The sequence below is a fragment of the Malaclemys terrapin genome, chromosome 24 (genome assembly GCF_027887155.1).
Source record: "Malaclemys terrapin pileata isolate rMalTer1 chromosome 24, rMalTer1.hap1, whole genome shotgun sequence".
In the NCBI taxonomy this organism is placed as follows: domain Eukaryota; kingdom Metazoa; phylum Chordata; order Testudines; family Emydidae; genus Malaclemys; species Malaclemys terrapin.
The window spans coordinates 8,113,807-8,133,087 of NC_071528.1; the positions used below are offsets into that span (position 1 = coordinate 8,113,807).

Below are 19,281 nucleotides of genomic sequence, written 5' to 3' on the forward strand. Positions count from 1 at the left end.
TCAGACAGGAGCAAGCAGCCAAAGGAAAGACACTGAGTCTATGAGAAAGTTACCAGCTCACCTCAACATCCTGAGGCTCCCAAAGACGTTATATGGCCAACTCCATGCGTTCAAACATCAGGAATCAGGCCCTCCAAAATCACAAGATTCTTTTAACTAGTAAAGGGGGGGGGGGGGCGCTTTTAATTTGCATTCTCATTTCTGAGCCTTTCAGGTGCACTCACCTCACATTTTCCATCTCTGTTGCCATGAGGGCTGGAACCTTTTCTTTTGAAACGAACGTGGGGATTCTGACAAACTACCATGATTCCAGGAGCTGGGGCTTTAAGAAAACCCCCGAATATCACCAGCGCTGGCAACACTACTTGCCTCTGCCTAGCAGCAAGGCTCAAACCTGAGGTGCTTCAGGAATTGGCCTGGCTGATTCAATAGCTGTCACTGTTGTCCTACTTTAGATGTAGCCAGATCATCTCAGGAAGGAAACCCGCCTGTGCGGTGCAGTTATCCTCCACTAGATGTCCCTCCGCATCAAAGCACAACACTCCTCCAAGTCTGAACTAGTTTTGAGGCAGGAAATCCTGCTTTCGTCTTGTTCCATATGAGAGAAACAAAAATCAAACCATCACTCGCTGGGGCCAGATTGCCCAAGCAAAAGGCTGGGTTTCTTCGTGCCATTTTATAATGTTTCCCATTCTTTCAAATCCAACAGCAAAGCCTGAGACACTAAATGACCCTTAACGCAGTGGTGGAGCTAAGGGCTTTAGTTCATTTGATTGCCTCTTGTTCCAGCTTCCCCATTGGCCAGATTTATTGCGTCTTGGGTTTTATCCCACCTCCCCTTGAAAGGCATCGAAATTCCCCATCCCACCACCTTCCAGTGTTTCAATGATCCCCCTCACTGCGTTGTAGGAAAGGTCCCTGCACTGCATGATCACCTGTGCGCAAAATGAGTACTTGAGCATCTAAGGGCCTGTCTGTACTGGGGATGTACGTACTGCTGTAGCTACATCTCTGCAACGTCCCTTCCTCCCACCCCCTAGTGCAGACATCCTGCCCTGATGCACTATGGGGCTGACCCCGTCTGGCTTACTCTGGTTTGCCACTACTGTGTAGAATCGCAGGGATGCAAATATCCCCAGCGTAGACAGGCCCTGAGGTCCTGGTTGCAGGCTAAAGAATTGCAGGTGCAGTGGGTCCCCCCAGTAGTGCTTAGGGGCTGGCGTTATAACTCTGTTCTTACAAACAGGGATTTGTCAGCAGGCAGGCGGAATTTAGGAAACTTATTCCAAAATATGGTCCTGTGTGTGGAGCAAGCGACACTGATCTAATCAATAGCAGGAGGGTGGCCTATCCCAGCTCACCAGCATCACGCTGCAGAGACACAAGAACGGCGCCCTTGTTACCTGGGCCTTGCTGTCGTTTTCAGAGCTTGGTAGTTCAGTTAACCCTGGGCACCTCCCTGCCCGGGGAGGGCGTATCACAGAATCACCTCTTCACTTGCAGAGATAGAAGATCCTCCTGAGATAAGCCCTTTCGCTTCTTAGCTACTCTTTGTACCCGCTGAGCAAGGACCGCAGCAGTGCATGTGAATTCCAAGCGATCACCCGTACAACCCACGGGAGCTTCTTTTCTTTGCCAAATGCTACTAATTATCCCTAATCAGTGGTAGCCCCCAGCCGTGAAAAGGGGCCAGCCAGGGCACACGCAAGCCAAAATGTTCAACCCTGAGGGCCCACAGTTGGACCCCTAAATTCATAGGTGCCCTTCCCCCGCTGGCTTTCCACCGTGCCTAATTTCCTTAAAGAGCCTTTCAAAGCCCAGGCTGAAATAAGCAGTCTGATTCCCACCCCCAGCTCGGGCTGGTTTGTGCGCATTCGGTGCCTCTGCAAATCAGGCTGCCTCTACATTTGGGTGGCTGCATCCGGCCGGAGGGGTCTCGCTCCAGGCAGCGGAGTTTGGACATTTTTGATGCCAGCCCATGTGAACGACAAGTTCCGCTGCGGGACTTGAGCCTGGTAAATGAGCAAAACTCCAGCGAACCAACAAAATGACTGGGACATTTTTGCCGGTCTGTTTACCTGCCCGGAGATCGTTAATTCCTCCTAGGTCAGATTGGAGCTGCACAAGGCTATGACAATAGCCCAGTTCCAGGAGCTCTCGTTGAGACGCTGTGGCCTGCACCCGGAGTGGTGATGGGCCAGGTTTCAATCCCTGCTAACGCCCATGGGGGCTGAGTGGGTTCGTAGCTGCTTGTTGGTTACACTGCGACGGGTGCCGCTGATCATCACAGAGGGGTTTGTGACTAGACACAGTAGGCGTTTCTAAAGACCCATCTCTGTCTGGCTATTCATAGTGCTCCGCACGTGGGTGTACCTCAGTACCGGCCGTTTCCTGTGACTGTGAGTGGTTCTTGGTTGATCATTTCCCTTTGTTTCTGCACAGACACGGTTAAGTGGCATGCAGCTCTCCTGCTGGCTTAGGCGTGTGAGTTGGCTGCCAGACTTTTTCACTGGGATTTGGTTTCACCATCTCCTCTCCGTCATAGACACCCGCAGAACTGATCAGCATGACATAACCCTTCAATGTGCCACCATCAGCGCAAGGCCCAGCTAACCGATGCCCCAAAAGCCCAGCCCTGTCCAGCCCCCTCTCTCCCACAGGTTGAGAAAAAGGAAGAGAAAGTTCAGGCCGGTCTTGTTCGCTGGGCCCACGAGCGGAATCGCTCAAGTGCTGCAGAGAGGACAGCTCCAAAGGACAGGACAACAGACAAGTCTCTCCCCGGGCACAACCCGGCGTCAGAGTCCTCCTCCAGCGGGAGCAGCAAAGCTGGTCGTTATCCGCCAGTCCTTTCCTCGTTGATTTTGCCAGCAAGATCAGGAGCAGCATTTTGGGGGTTTACAAGAATGTGGAGCCAAATAAAGGCTTGCAAGCCCCAAACTGCCCTGTTTAGCTCCAGCCCCAGCCCTGCTTCATTCACGTTTGACTCAGCCAGTTTGCCTGCCCGCCCTGGGAGTGAGCGTCTCTAGGTGGGAGAGGGGAGGCCCGACTCCACAGCCCAGTGCTGGGCCTCTCTCGCGAGGCTGCCGACGAGGGGGACAAGTGTGGGGCTCCCCTAGGAACTGCAGCGAGTTCACCTACACTTTGCACAGGCCGCCCAGAGCTGCGCGATGGTAACGGCTTTTAAACACTACTGCTCGGGGGTCAGGTTGGCACTGGCTGGAAAATAGACACACACACACACACGTGTGTGCACACATCACATACATGCCACATATATACACGTGGGCACACGTACACCCACACACTTTGCAGGTCACCTTTAAAGTGCAAGTTCGCAGACGCTTGTAGACTGCAGCAAACAACATGGGCCACTGGCCCAAGGCCCAGGAGACCTGCAATGATTTGACGCTGACGCTTTTCCCTCGTCCCTCCCTGAGGCCAAGCATCAAATTGCCCCGGGAGCATGTGATGAGCTGAACGACCCACACAGCTACCTGTGAACGGCTCCGACAGCCCTGAGCCTCACATGGGTTACCGCGGTGTCCTCGGCACAGACAATGGACCAGATTTTACGAGCATGGAATTCAAAGACTTTCTGAACAAAAATGGGATTAAATCTATTCAAACTTCCCCATCTCATCCAGCCTGCAGTGGCCTCGCAGAGAGGATCTTTAAAGAGGGGATGAAAAGATGATTTATGGCACCTTGCTCTATTTCTTTGGAAATACAGAACTAGGCCTCCGAGTGCGCTGGGTGTGAGCCCACCTAGCTATCGATGGGCAGGAAGATAAGCGCTCGTGTGGATCTAATCCATCCCAGCCTGGAGAGGGAAATGCTAAGGCAACAAGATTTCCGAAAAAAGCAACAGAGGGTCCTGTGGCACCTCTCTGATACTTGACACCATGCAAGATTTCCGAAAACAGCCCTGTGCCTATTACGCTAAAGACAAAGAGCCGGGCCCAAAGGACGTGGGCTGTACCCAACATTTCAATACAGCGTCGATTCCGGGTACCATCCTAGAGCAAATTGGCCCCTTGTCTTTTCAAGTCCAGTGAAGTGATGGTTGGATTGTAAGACGCCCTCAGGAGCACAATGACACGCAAGGACCATGGCCTCTGCCCTTGGGTGGCGACCACCTGGAGGAGCTGAGGCCAGGATCAGATGCGGTTTTGCTGGGGATGCCCGAGATGGGGGTATCTACAAAACTGGTGGACCAGGAGCCTGGGGGAATTGGACCACTACTCCCCTCTCCCCCAGAGAGGCGCTCCGCTGTGCAGGAGAGAAGAGCCCCTGGTTATTTATATGGCTACATCCGGGCTGTACATTAAGAGGGAAGGGATGCAGAAAAGTGGTCACCAGAGTATTATGGGCTGGAGCCAGGCTCCACCCCGCCCTGACTTCCCGATTAGTTTCCCCCACTGTCTGTCTGCATTTGAATCGGGGGGGCGCAGACAGTAACATGTGCTGCCCATGCAGGGTGTGGCCCCTTTGCAAAGGGGGAGGAGCCCCAGGGATCTCCCTGGCTGGGCCCTTATGAAAACCTGGCCCTTTGTCTCCGCAGCAGGCAACACCTAGTGGGGCTGGGCGGGGATAGTAGTTTGTGACGTCACAAGTGGGCGGGGCTTGGCTAGAGGCTGTTTTAACAAGTAAATGAGCAGCTCCCGACTGAGCATGCTCAGAAGGGCTGTGGCTGTATTAGCGATGGCCATGTGGCTCGCACCCAGGATATGAGCAGCCCTAAACATCAGGGGGCTCGGCCGAAAGCCGGGCTCCCTGCTCCGGTGCCCGTGGTGTATTACTGCAACGAACTGGCTAGTGTGTGTACACATACATAGACCACTGCCCTCGAGCAGATGGATTAGAATGATTCAGCTGTGTGGCATAGGCCCCGTACTGCTTAAAGGAGATTCACCTGTAGCAGATGAGGCAGGGGCCTGTGCTTTTGGAGCCGGAGGATGTGAGTTCTGCCCTGGCTCGGCTGCAGCGTGACACACGGCAACACACGGGAAGTGCTAGGGGGCCGTGGATTTGTTCCAGTTTTAGCCACGCCGTTTGATCAAGGTGGTCCCAGCCATGCTCCTGGCCTAGGACTCTGCGCAGGCGGGCGTCAGAGCGCAGCCGGCTGGGAGTTATCTCTGCAGCACACCCAGGGCAGCCATCGGGTCTGCAAACAGGAAGGGGAGGGCAAGAGGTGGGGGCTCAGCCAGTCAAAAATGATCCGGGAGATTTTGCTCCAACTTTGCCCAAGCAAGACAGTCGGTAACTAAGCCATAATCCGCTTGGGTCAGAGACCTCCCCCCCGGCAGGCTCATTTCAGCCCAGACTCCAGGGGAGTGGGAAAACAGCTGCTTACAGAGGAAATTGTTTTGTAATCTCAACTTCCAGCAGGCACTGCCCGGAGCCCCTCCAAAGCCATATGCTCGCCCGGCAGCCCGCTGCCAGCTGCCTCCTGAATGCCGGGCTGTTCGAGGACGCTCCTGGGGAGCTATTCCTGCTCCACAGCCCAGCGATGGGTCCGTTCTGCCCCCCCCCCCAGGCATGGTGCCCAGTGGGTGCTTCCCCATCCCCAGTGCCAGTTCCCACAGGTAGACAGCACTTGCTCCCCCCTCCCCTTCACCACTCAGCTTCAAATGAGGAAGCGAGGGGGGGGGAGGGGTAAAAAGGAAATCAGTCCTAGTTTTAGTTGCACTTTTGTCACTTGCTGCAGAAAAGCCAAGTGAGGCGACTCAGTGTCAGGGAGGGACCATGTTCCCTGATCCCCAGTGACAGGAGCCCAGAGCACCCCCGCCCAGAGAGCCCCACCCCACCCCGTCTCCGGGCTGCAGCAGGAAGAGCAGGACCCCCAGGCTGCAAGGACACCATGGTAAGTAGAAAAGATTGGATCCATGCTGCAAAGGCCAGGGCACTGCCCCCTGCTCTGCCGCTGTGGGGCATCACTGCATCCACTGGAGTCACTGCACCCTTCCCTGCTCTGCACCCACCAGGGTCACTGCACCTTGCCCTGCTCTGCACCCACCAGGGTCACTGCACCCTTCCCTGCTCTGCACCCACCGGGGTCACTGCACCCTTCCCTGCTCTGCACCCACCGGGGTCACTGCACCTTGCCCTGCCCCTGCATCCACGGGGGTCACTGCACCTTGCCCTGCTCCACACCCACTGGGGTCACTGCAACCTTCCCTGCCCTGGCATCCACTGGGATCACTGCACCTTGCCCTGCTCCGCACCCACCGGAGTCACTGCACCCTTCCCTGCCCCTGCATCCAGTGGGGTCACTGCACCCTTCCCTGCTCTGCACCCACCGGGGTCACTGCACCTTGCCCTGCCCCTGCATCCACGGGGGTCACTGCACCCTTCCCTGCTCTGCACCCACCGGGGTCACTGCACCTTGCCCTGCCCCTGCATCCAGTGGGGTCACTGCAACCTTCCCTGCCCCGGCATCCACTGGGATCACTGCACCTTGCCCTGCTCCGCACCCACTGGGGTCACTGCACCTTGCCCTGCTCCGCACCCACTGGGGTCACTGCACCCTTCCCTGCTCTGCACCCACCGGGGTCACTGCACCTTGCCCTGCCCCTGCATCCACGGGGGTCACTGCAACCTTCCCTGCCCCGGCATCCACTGGGATCACTGCACCTTGCCCTGCTCCGCACCCACCGGAGTCACTGCTCCCTTCCCTGCCCCTGCATCCACTAGGGTCACTGCACCCTTCCCTGCTCTGCACCCACTGGGGTCACTGCACCTTGACCTGCTCTGCACCCACTGGGGTCACTGCACCTTGCCCTGCTCTGCACCCACTGGGGTCACTGTTCCCTTCCCTGCTCTGCACCCACTGGGGTCACTGTTCCCTTCTCTGCTCTGCACCCACTGGGGTTACTGCACCTTGTCCTGCTCCGCACCCACTGGGGTCACTGCACCTTGCCCTGCTCTGCACCCACTGGGGTCACTGCTCCCTTCCCTGCTCCGCACCCACTGGGGTCACTGCACCTTGCCCTGCTCTGCACCCACTGGGGTCACTGCTCCCTTCCCTGCTCTGCACGCACTTGGGTCATTGCTCCCTCCCTCACAAAATCTACCAAGGTGTTACTGCCTGCTGCCCTCCCGCCCCCCCCCCCCCCCGCCCGCCACTGTATCTCTAGCCCCTGCTTAGCACCTGCCATGCATCCCTGCCCCTGCTGCCCCCTTGCCCTGAACCCACCCACTCAAACGTCTCTGCCCTGAGTTCCAGGGAGCACCTGGTCCCCGAGGGCCTGAAGTAACCTGGGTTCATGGCTGTGTGGGGAAGAGGGAGCTGGAAAGACTCCCAGAGGCCGGGGAAGCTGCAACCCCCCCGCCATCCCCCACACAGGAAGGTGGGGGCTGCACAAACCCCTCCCTCTTCCCAGTAACGCCCTGGGGCTACCAGGTGAGCCCCTGTGGGGCTGGGGCTGAATGAGAATTAACATCCCTGCCTCGTCCAGGGCCGAGGGGAGGGACAGGCAAGCGGGGGGTGCTGGGGAGCACAGCGGGGGGGGGATGTGCTGCTGCCAGGCCTCACGCTGGCTTGTTCAGCTGGATTCTCACCCGCTGCTGCCTGGGGGGGCCTGGCTGGGGGGGGCTGTTTGCGCTGAGGGTGGGGGGGCGAGGGGCTGATGGCGATGGAGGGGTTCAGGCAACATGGTGAAGTTATGGAAGGTGCTTTTGAATTCCCTGCCCCTGCCCACCAGGACCCGCGAGCTACCCAGGCTGCTGGAGAGCCCCTGACGTGTTGGCCTTCAGCTTTTCAGCATCTCCAAGCCAGGGGCGGCTCCAGGCACCAGCGCACCAAGCACGTGCCTGGGGCGTCAAGCCGCGGGAGGCAGGCCCGCCGGTCGCCGTGAGGGCGGCAGTCAGGCTGCCTTCGGCGGCAGGCTGCGGGAAGTCCGCCGGTCCCGCGGTTTCAGCGGCAATTTGGCAGCAGGGACGCCGAAGCCGCGGGACCGGCGGACCGCCCGCAGGCACGCCGCCGAATCCGCGTTACCAGCGGACCGCCCGCAGGCACGCCGCCGAAGGCATGAACGTTGTAGCTCTTTGCCCAGCTATTGGGCATCAGAACACGACCGAGAGGGAGTTCAGTGTCGCCCTCCAGTGACACAGATGGGAAGGCCAAGGCAGGGAACGCCGAACGGCCTGACTCTGAAAAAGACGTGGGGGCGTAGGAGAGAGAATCAGCAGGACATGATGTGGTGCTCTGGCCGGAAGGGCTAATGCGATCCTTGGATGCATAAACCGGGGAGTCTGGCGTGGTAGGCAGGAGGTTATTTTCCCTCTGTGTTTGGCACTGGTGCAACTGTTGCTGGAACAGTCCGTCCAGTTCTGGTGCCCACAATTCAAGAAGGCTGGTGAGAAATTGGAGAGGGGTCAGAGAAGAGCAGAGAGAATGATTGAAGGATTAGACACATGCCTTATAGTGACACATGCCAGGAGCTCAATCTATTCAGTTTAACAAAGAGAAAGTAAAGGACTGACTGGATCACAATCTATAGGACCTGGGGGAACCCAGGTCTTCTGATCCCTAGGCCTGTATTTTAGCCTCAAGACCATCTCTCTAGGCTCTGACCAGTTGCCATCCCCAAGGAGCCCATGACACTTTTTGGAGGAGTAGAATTTGTAGGCAAAATTCCATCTTGGATAATCCTATTCTGCCTCCCCAGGACGGGACACAGCAGCAAGTGTGAATGCAGAGGGGAGCGCGCGACCGATGCTGAGGCAGGGGCAGGCCCTGTCTCTCGGGGGGACCAGAGGGCCCATCCACACGGTATCCACGCGCCAGGGAAGCTCAGACCTTTTCCCAGCGCTGCATTCTTTGGGCCTGGTTGTCCCCCGCCGGGCACCTTGTGCTGCACCAGCGAGGGTGACGTGAGGTGCCGGCCGGGAGGCCATCAGGCCCAAAGATTGGCGAGATGAGAAAAGGCCTATGCAACCCCCCTGGTCCCCTGTGTGGGGAGCAGTGCGAGACTTGCCCCTATAGCGAGGCCTTTGGCTTCTCTGGTTTTAAACGATCCCTATGATGGGGCTTCCTGCCTCCCCCTACCCCCCCGCCAGCCTGGCTGGTCTCAACTGAAAATAGTTCTGAGTTCTCAGGAGCCCCTGAATCGGTGAGATGCCAGCTGCCTCTGTCCCAGTGTCTGCGCAGAGCTGAATCTGCCCCTGGGGGCCTGTTCTCAGAGCCGGCTCAATACAGACAGCGTGAGGATGGCTCTCAGGCATGGTGAGAGGTGTTACAAAAAAAAAAAAAAACCCGAACCGTAGCAGCAGACGCATGGTGCACCTTCTCAGAGTGTCGTTGTGGTCAGGCTGATACTAGCGGGATTCCTCTGTGTCTTCCATCCTTCCCTTCTCCTGGCCCTGCAGAGTTGGGGGGGGGAGCGAGCCAGAGGCTATTCCAGCCCCCACAATAGCGAGGAGATCAACTCGTGTAGCTGGCTGCCCCGCAGCTCCGATGCTCCCCCCTCCTCTCTGAGCATCTCAAGGCACGTCACATAGCTCTCCCGCCCCGGTGAGGCGAGTCGGGGTATCAGCCCCCTTTTGCAAATGAAGAAACTGAGGCACGATGCTGTTGTGTGACTAGCTGAAGGCCGTACAAGACGTCTATAGCAGAGCTGGGAACTGGGCATTTGACGGCCCCCTCTGTGTTCTCACCTCAAGTTTACTCATCCTTCCTGTCACTCGTACTCCCACAAGTGGCAGATAGAACACAGCTGGGTTCTCCGGTCCTAGGTGGGGTTTTGTGCCGGGGAAGTTGGACACCCCGTCCCTATTTGATTGGTTTTGATTTCCTGGCTGGTAATGCACTATCCCCTTCTCGGTCTTTTGAGTAGTTCAGGGGGTACTAAGGCTCCGGGTGCCCCTCTTTCGGAAGTGAGCCTTTGCCCCGTTTTGCGCTGTCTTTGCTTTTCCTGCTTGCTTTCCTGACTGGAATTGCACTTTGAAGCAAGGCTGAGATGGTGTTTAAGATCGCGGCGGACGTTGTGTTGGATACTGTGTCAGATCTTTATCTGTGCAAAATATCTGAGCCGTTGCGGGGTGGGTAGGCAGTTAGCAAATACAAGTGCCGGTGACAGCCAGTGATGAAGCCTCACTTGTCAGACTAGGGCACAAACAAGTGGGGCGAGAACCCCCACTGCCCTGCGTAGCGTGTCATCGATTTAGCAGTATTTGACACCCTCTGCGTCCTGTTGTGAACGGCTGGCTGCACAAGGTGCAGCGTAATGGGGAATCGGGCCCTAGGTTTCGTTATTAGTGTGCCCTCATCGCAGCTAACAGATGAGTACAGCCACTAGACTCACACCTAAAGCCTGCTCGTCCGCGAGGGTGTTGGATGAATGGCTGAGAGTTAAAGCCAGACAAACTCACATGAGAAATAAGGCTCAGAAATAAGCGAGGGTGATTAACCAACGGGACACGCTCCGAAGGGACGGGGCGGCTCTATGTATTTTGCTGCCCCAAGCACGGCAGGCAGGCAGCCTTCAGCGGCATGGTAACGTGGATTCGACGGCATGCCTGCGGGAGGTCCGCCGGTCCCGCGCCTTCGGCGTATCCGCCGCCGAATTGCCGCCAAAACCGCGGGACCGGCGGACCTCCCGCAGGCATGCCACCGAAGGCAGCCTGACTGCCGCCCTCACGGCGACCGGCAGGCCGCCCCCCGCAGCTTGCCGCTCCAGCACGCGCTTGGTGCGCTGGTGCCTGGGGCCGCCCCTGCCAAGGGAAGTGGTGGATTCTCCATCTCTTCAGATCCAGACTGGCTGCTTTGCCGGAAGATGTGTATTAGTCAAACACACGTTACTGGGCTCAGTGCAGGGGTAATTGGGTGAAATGGAACGGCCTGTGTGATACAGGTGCTTAGAGAAGATGATCTAATGATCCCTTCCGGCCTTACAAAATCTGTAAATCTGGTCTAGACTCATTGGGCTGGGTGAATGCAGGAAGGCACCTGCAGTCGGGCTGGGATGACGCTAAACCTACAAACTGTCTCCCAGTTAAATGAGAGAGAAATAACAGCAGAAGAGAGAGAAATTAAGAAGCTAAATTCCATCACCTGGTACCTTGTGTTGTCATTTGCACCAGTACAAGGTGGGCGTGAAACACAACCTCTCCCAATCATTGGAATGTCAAATCAGACCCCCTGGCTTCAAGCCAAGGGTCCTCGACTCAGGTCCTCAGAGGTACTTAGGTTCCTAACTTCCATTGAAATCAGCAGTGGCTTGGGGCCCTAGTAATTACAAATACCAGTGGGAGGCCAGGCCAGCCCCTGGGAGCCTTACAGGAAGTGGAACCTTTTCTAATTCAAGTGATGATCACAATTATCTATACTTATGTATTTGTATTGCAGTCGTGTCTCGGGGCCCCAGGCATGGACCAGTACCCTGTGGTGCTAGGCGCTGTACACAGAACTAAAAGACAGTCCCTGCCCCAAAGAGCTTGGTCTCTGAGTCACATCCAGGGATCTGAAAGGCCCCCGCTGTTGAGAACGTAGAGGAAAAGGACCCTGGTCGGGGATTTTCGGCCCCCTGGCAGGGAGGGCTGAACCCCTCGCCTCCCAGGGGAGGGGGGCTGCACGTATGTGACTGTCTCACTGAAATCATCTGAAATGCTGCAGGCAACACTTTCAAGCCCTGGTTCTTGAGTTCTGGGATTTTGCAAGAGCTGGGCCTGAGGTTTGTGCTGCGACCGCAGGGTGCTACTGAGGAAGGAAAAGGGGAACTGGGGGCTAACAGTTGTGAAAGCAAACTCACTTATTGCCCCCTTCTCGGCTGATAGTTACTTAAGTTTGCCGGTAAGGAGGCGAACTAGAGCCCGGGTCTCCTGTCAGCTAGCCCTATGCTTGAAGCCCTAGGCCCGAACTGCCTTCTGGCCAGTCAGAGAGCTAGCTACCCTCCAGCCGTGAGCATGTGAGTTCCCTCAGCAGGCCTAGCTAGCATGGAAGGGCTTCCCTTCACTCTGCGGCTTTCTTGTGAAGAATGAGTCAGACACACAAACGTGTGTTCACAGGTTTCATTGGCAGCGGGCAGTGTGTGACAGGGTGGGTGTGCAGCTAGTGTTCAGCGCTGCAGCCTACGCATCACACGTTCCAGACTCTGCCACGGATGTGACAACTTGGGTGCGTGACTTGCAGTGTGACGTCCCTGCGTCTCGGCCCCCCCCCCCGCCCGTAAAAGGGGGTACCCTGCCTCACAGGGTACGGTGAGGCCTAATTCACACGTACTTGTAGAGGAGACGTTGAGCTCTTCCAGCGGAAGGTGCTGGAGAAGTGCTGTCATGGGGACAATTCCTGCTCCCGCTGAAGCCAGTGACAAAACTCTCATTGAACTAAACGGGACCGGGATTGTCCCATTGGGGCTGTTTATTGAGGCACATTAACTCCGTCAAGTTTGGTCAAGAAACAGTAAGTTGTCTATAGCTAAGGTGAGAACCAGCCCTCTGTCTGGAGTCCCACAGTGCCAAGCGCATGGCTGAAATGGATTATTAGAGCCTAAGGGTGTAGTATGGATCAAAAGCCTGTTTGTGATACAGGAAATTAAACTATTTGCCTTAACCCTTTAATGCAGCAAGTTCAGGGTGCCCACACCAGATAATACCACTGGCCGGCCTAGTCTGACCAGTATCCTGGCTCTGGTAATGGCCAATCCCAGAGATCTGAGAGGAAGGCCAGAAAGCCCCATAATGCATCTGGCTTTGCGAATGGCTGTGCATGGAAGAACAATCCCTTCCTGACCTTTGTCAGGACCAGCTGACCATGCCCTGAAGCATGAGGCTCCATTAGCCCCTTGCTTCGCTTGCACAATGATAAATGCTACGAATAGTCATACAACAGTCTGGCTAATAATAGCATGCCAGGAAAACAGCATGATTAATCTGAACGATGATCCCATCTTCACTGGGTTTCTTTTTGAACGTCTCACTAGGAAGAAAGAGAATGGGTGATGGAGGAACTCAAACAAGGAACTAGAAAAAGAGGGAAGAACAGGCTGAGTTCTCGAAGTGTCTCTCAAAATCCTGCCTACACAGAGTCCGGCCTGCTAAGGATCCCTGCTCACTAGCCGCAATCCTGTGACAGTTCCGTCTACAAGAGTTTTGTGCCCCGGGTACCCGGAGGGAGGTGGAGTTGGGTTTATATGGAATAACAGCATTTTTTTTCCCTCAGACTTCCCGTTGCATGACTCAGCTTCACGGCTGGTATTAGAGCCCAACGGCAGGTCCTGCGGCTAGTAAGAGATGTGGCTGGGGTCACTGGGAGGCGCTGTTTGGTGGTCTCCATCTGTCTCCACCTAGGGACTGTAACATTTCCCCCTCCCTCGCCCCCCGCCAACCTCTCAGGCCTAAGGACAGGAGGGGGCCATGGTCATCCCCACTGACGTCAGTACAGCTACAGCAGGGCTGAACTTGGCCCATGACATCACATACTGTGTTCCCTTGGGCCCTTGCTATCCTAATCTGTTCTAGATAGGTTCTTAGTCCGTGCTCACCTCTGTATCCGAGCACCTTCCAGTTGTGTATTAAGCAATTAAACAGGGTTCAAAAAAGAACTAGATACATTCATGGAGGACAGGTTCATCAATGGCTATTAGCCAGGATGGGCAGGGATGGTGTCCCTAGCCTCTGTTTGCCAGAAGCTGGGAATGGGCGACAGGGGATGGATCACTTGATGATTCCCTGTTCTGTTCATTCCCTCTGGGGCGCCTGGCATTGGCCACTGTCAGAAGACAGGATACTGGGCTAGATGGACCGTTGGTCCGACCCAGTATGGCCGTTCTTATGACCATCATCTGCCAGATGTTGGTTGGTCTCTCGTCCTCTCCCCAAAAGACGCATGTGCAGTGGAGTGTCTAGGTTTTTTGGTACAGTTTAGGGTGGTTGTTGTTTATAACTCTACCTGGTGCTATGTGGTTATGTTGGAGAAGGCGAGGGCAAAGAAAGGCGCCTTGCACTTGGAACGGGAGGTGGGGAGCTTTGCGATGGGCCTTGGTTTCTGGGGGAGTTCATCCCACAGTCTCAGGCCAGCCCTCGCGAAAGCCCTGTCTGCTGCACGAATCAGCTGTACCCTTATTGTAGAGCGGTCCATTGGGCTGGAGGGCTGCACCATTGTCAACTTTAAGTCTTCATCCTGCAGCTGTAGGCACTTTCAGATGGCCTGACCCCAAGCTGTGACGTGCTTTGAAGATAAGCGTTGAGACCTTGACGTTGATTTAAAATTCTGCGAGGAGCCAATGCAGAGAGCAGAGGACAGGTGTGATGAGCTGACAGTGGCATGTGTTGCTGCAGCCTTCTATACTAGCAGCTGGCGCTTCCTAAATACCGAAGGCTTCATGTCCACGGCTGCGTCCAGCCGAGTAGCGTCTGCTGGCCCACACGGCAGATGACACCGTGGAGAAGGTACAGGAATGACAAGGACGGGAAATGGGCTGATCCGCACAAGTGGATGCGACCTCATCAGAGAATGCCTGAGACCTGCTGGTCTGGCGAGGTCCGGCGGCACAGGAGCGGTACATGTGACAGAGGAGGGGACAATGGGAGCAGGTGTTTTCCTGCGTGAATCCGCTGGGAGAGGCTGGATGCTTGGGCCGGATTTATATGAGTATGTGGCACAATCTGAAACCAGGAGTCCAAAATCAGCTCTGTGGCTCCAGGAGAGAGAGGAAAACAAAGCAAAAGAGGAAGAGAAGAAAAAGGGGAAGCGGAAGAAACAACTGGCTGACGGGAGAAGTGAAAGCCGGTGCTGATGCACGGCAAGTGAAAAAAGGAAATTCTGGAGCACCAGCAGCAGCAACGTGCAGACGATTCACCGAGCGAGGGACTGCCGGATGGGCAGGGCCTGATGAACGGCTCCTGCTTTGAGTGAAACATAGTGACATTCACTCGAGCAATGAACTGGGCTGGAAAGGAAGAGACCGGCTAGGAGTGACCAAAGCAGGGTCAGCCTTGAAATAAATAAATGGTTGTACTTTCTACAGCTCCGCCCCATACCAAACTCCTCCCACGTGCCCAGCACGACCACCGTGTGATACCAAAACAAGATGGTTATTCACAGTGGGTTGAGCAGCCCATCACACCAGAATAACCTGGATTCTTTCTTGTCTGCTTTGACCAGGTTCTAAGTGATGAACAAAGTTGATATTTAACTTGTCGTTATTAAGTTTCAGAGTTAACACTCTATTAAGATAACCTCTCTCAGAGCTGTTGTTTCAAGCTGTCTGCAGACTCAGGTAGGCATCATTGCATGAGTTTACACTCGGGTCACCCTCTGGAAGGTTTTCTTTGCTGCCTTAAGTATTAGATACTTTTTTTTTTTTTAATGAAAGCTTAGCACAAAATGGCAGCCACCAAGGGAAACTAACTTGGCACAACCCAGCTCATTCTGATCCCCTTTGCATAGCCTGGAAAGTCCTAAACCCCAGGCCACAGCTTCCCCCACAACCAGCTGCCATGCAAGTACAGAGATAGACAACCTCAGAAGACTTCCTCCGTGATACACTGAAAAACAGAAACAAGCAATTCCTACTCATCTCTCACAGAGAGGAAATTATTCATTATACTTATTAATGTATCTGTACTGGAGGGGCACCAAGAGGCCATGGCCTCATTGTACCGAACACTGTACCAACAGATAACACAAAGCCCCAAAGCACTTTCAATCTAAGACGCAGATGCAGAACAGTGTTTACGCTCCTAACTTCTGGTTCTATGATTCTGTGACGTCAGTGGGAGTTACGAGGCTCAAACCCTTTGTGAATCTAGGCCCCAGTGTCACAGGGAGACTGGTTCCTTTAAGAGGGAACAGGTCCGGTTCACCTGCGACTCATTGGCTGCCTCCCATTGGGGCCTGATAGGGGGCACCTGGCTGCTATAAAGAGCCATGCGGCCGTTCAGGGAGAGTCACAGAACTATAGAACAGTTGGCTGGATGGACTCTCGGGAGGTCGTCTAGTCCAGCCCCCTGCACTGTGGCAGGGCCAAGCAAACCTAGACCGTCCCTGATGGGTTTGTCCCACCTGTTCTTAACAGGGCCGGCTCCAGGGTTTTGGCCGCTCCAAGCAGCCAAACAAACAAAAAAAGCCGCGATCGCGATCTGCGGCAGCAATTCGGCGGGAGGTCCTTCGCTCCGAGCAGGAGTGAGGGACCGTCCGCCGAATTGACGCCAAACAGCTGGACGTGCCGCCCCTCTCCGAAGTGGCCGCCCCAAGCACCTGCTTGGTAAGCTGGTGCCTGGAGCTGGCCCTGGTTCTTAAAAATCTCTGGTGACAGGGATTCCACACCCTCCCTTGGGAGCCCGTTCCAGAGCTTCACTCCCCTAGAGTTAGAAAGTTGCCCCTGTCGTCTAACCTAAGTCTCCCTTGCGGCAGATGGAGCCCATTGCTTCTTGTCCTGGCTTCCATGACCATGGAGAGCAATTGATCACCGTCCTCTTTCACCCTTAGCATGTTTGAAGCCTTATCAGGTCCCCTCTCGGTCTTCTTTTCTACTCCTAGCGGGGTGTGGAGGAACGTGGGGGGCAAGCGGCAAGGCCAGCCCTGCGCAGGAGGGAAGGCTCAAGAGAATGGCTCGGGGTGGCCGCAGGCGGGCAGCAGGGGGGCTTGGACCACCTCACGTGCAGAGGGGGAGAGGAGGACCTCGGGTGAGCCCCATGCGGGCGGGAGGCAGGGAGGAGCCCCATGCGGGGAGCACTTCAGGCCAGCCCTGTGGGGGTGTCCTGTTTTCCCTTTGGGAAAATATGGTCACCCTAGTGGGGGTGGGTGGGTCCCTGAAGAGAGTGGCAGGGACCTGGGAGAGCAGGAGTTGGAAGCTCCTGGGAGGGAAGAGGAGCTGGTGTGACAGACCTGGGGAACCCCACTAGGTGGAAGAGCTCTGCGGGGAAGAACTGGCTCAGCACGAGGGTGACCCCGCAGGGGGAGCTGCCGGGGGAGGGAACAGGGGTGTGGAACTCTGTTGGAAGCCTGCTCAGAGGAGCCCTGAGGCCAGGGTTGAAGGGGAACAGTCATAAGAAGTGTGGTCACAGGCCAGTGGTGCGGAAGCCCCGGAACAGGAGCGTGGGAACTGTGAGGTGGGGTTTGTTCACTCTTGGGTGGAAGGCCGTGAGAATGGGACCTGGAAGAATGACAGAGGAACTGGGTGCAACACAGCTGGACAAGGCTTTGGGGTGAGGGTGACCAGACAGCAAGTGTGAAAAATCAGGATGGGGGTGGGAGGAGGATAACAGGAGCCTGTATAAGACAAAGCCCCAAATATCAGGACTGTCCCTATAAAACCCCCGTTTGGGATTGATGAACTTACGCTGAGAGAGCTGCTGAAGCTTGCAGTTATAAACTATGCCTAGGAGTGGGCCTGTCATCGAATCACAGAATCTCAGGGTTGGAAGGGACCTCCGGAGGTCATCTAGTCCAACCCCCTGCTCAAAGCAGGACCAATCCCCATCTAAATCACTGGACTTGGAGGAGGACATATTTCCTTTCCCAAACAGGTGAGATGGCTGGTGATTGGGTCCATAGGGAGAGAATGGGCAGCTCAGTCAGCCCCAGTGACAAGGGGAAACTGAGGCAGGGCTCGTCCTTTGCACTGTGGCTGGCTGCCGGGCGTGCCCTGGTGAGGGGTGAGATCTATTACACCATGTTGGAGTCAAGAGACTCCAGATATGGGATGTGGGGGAGCACAGGCCACTGGTGCTGTACAGAGAAGCATTCTTGTCTGTGAGCTTCGTTTTTGATCGCGTAGTGGGTGAGATTTGTACGCAGCACCTCCGGCTTGCGGCCCAGCAGGATGGAAGTGGGCTAAAGCCAAGGTTGCTGCCTGGCCAGGTTTTCCCAGGATGGTCCGGTTTTTGAGGTATTGTCCCAGGAAATCTGTCAGGGGCTCAGTACACGCTGCCTGTTGGCCAGCTTGATGTGTCCTGGTGTTTTGTACCTCAGAGGTGGCAACACCAGCTAAAGCGTGAACTGCAGTTGCTTCCTCCTGACTTTGGACTGCTATGGGGGCCAAAACGAGGCGGCTTGGTGAGGCTGGGCCTCCCCGGCTTGTGATCCGCAGGAGGGGAAGGAGGCTCTGGTCCCGGGACGTCCTGGGAGTTCAGATTCTGCACAATCCGGCTGCACCCCAAACAGGCCTCTGCTTTTTCCTTCTCCCCCACACCCGCCCAACCCTCATTCATTTCCCCAGAGGAGCCTTTTGAGCTTTTCTGATGATGTTTCGCCGCAGGCCCCACAAGCAATGTGTCCAACCAGCGCTGCTTGCGTGATACGGGCTAGTGCCAAATGTCAGGCCAATCTTTGCAAGGCCACGCAGGCGGGGGGGGGGGGGGGCAAGTGGAGGAGTGTGTGGGGCATGGGGGGGATAACAGTACTTGCTTTAAATTAAGCGACAGATTCTCTGCTCTTGCAAATTGGTGCCGCTCCACTGACTTGGCGGTAGCTGCACTCTGTTTTACTAGCAGAGCCTTTCGCTTTTCGGATCTTCTAAATGAGTTAGAGCCATAAATAACAGTGACACTTTGCTCTTCTGTAACTCCTGGGATCCGAAAGCACCTTATAAAGGGGCCTGAGCATTATTATTCCCATGTTCCAGATGGGGAAACTGAGGTACAGAGGTGACATGGTGAGTCAGTGGCTGAGCAAGGAGCGGACACACACACACCCCCGGGTCCTGACTCACAGACCCGAGTCCTAGCCACTGGACCTGCTCTGCTTTCTGGAAAGCATTTCCTTTGCCCTGCTGTGTGCAGTAATTCTCCCCCATCTCTCCACAGGGCAGCAAGGAGCTGTTTCACTGGCAGAGCCACAATGTCAAGCAGAGCGGAGTGGATGACATGGTCCTGCTCTCCAAAATCTCCGAGGATGCCATTGTGGAAAATCTTAAAAAGCGCTTCATGGATGATTACATCTTCGTATCCTTTCCAGAGGCCGCGCTCGGGGCACTGGGGCATCTCAGAGAACCCAAAACAGGCCACACCTGGGGCAGCGGGGCTGCACCTGAGTGCCTTTCAGTGGACTAGTTCTGGGGTCTGTTCTGGCAATTCTAGGTTTGCCCTTTACGGGCGGGTCTAGCAGTATCCCTGTAAAGGGGGCGAGGCCAGGCTCTTGTATCAGCAATGTCCTTCCAAGGTTGGAGATACAGGGGGAAAATAGTCCCCAATTGTCTTGTCGTAGGAGGCGTAGGGATATCTCCCGTGAGCCTCTGAACAATACTCAGCAGGGGATGCAGGCACTCTCAGATGCAGCCACAAAACCAGATGCCTGTCTCAATCTGTATGGAAAATCCTGCTTTTCGCATAGGAAGGCTG

The 19,281-nt window shown here is 55.7% G+C and overlaps 1 protein-coding gene across 1 annotated transcript in view; it reads left to right on the forward strand.

The window, feature by feature from the left end:
- Nucleotides 1-5,731: 5,731 nt before the first annotated feature.
- The window catches only part of MYO1F (myosin IF), a 51,552-nt gene continuing 38,002 nt past the window's right edge, over nt 5,732-19,281 (forward strand). Inside the window, exons 1-2 of the mRNA XM_054013276.1 lie at nt 5,732-5,863; nt 18,748-18,885. Coding sequence (XP_053869251.1) covers nt 5,861-5,863; nt 18,748-18,885 — 141 coding nt within the window. The 5' untranslated portion in view covers nt 5,732-5,860. The remainder of the gene's footprint in view (nt 5,864-18,747; nt 18,886-19,281) is intronic.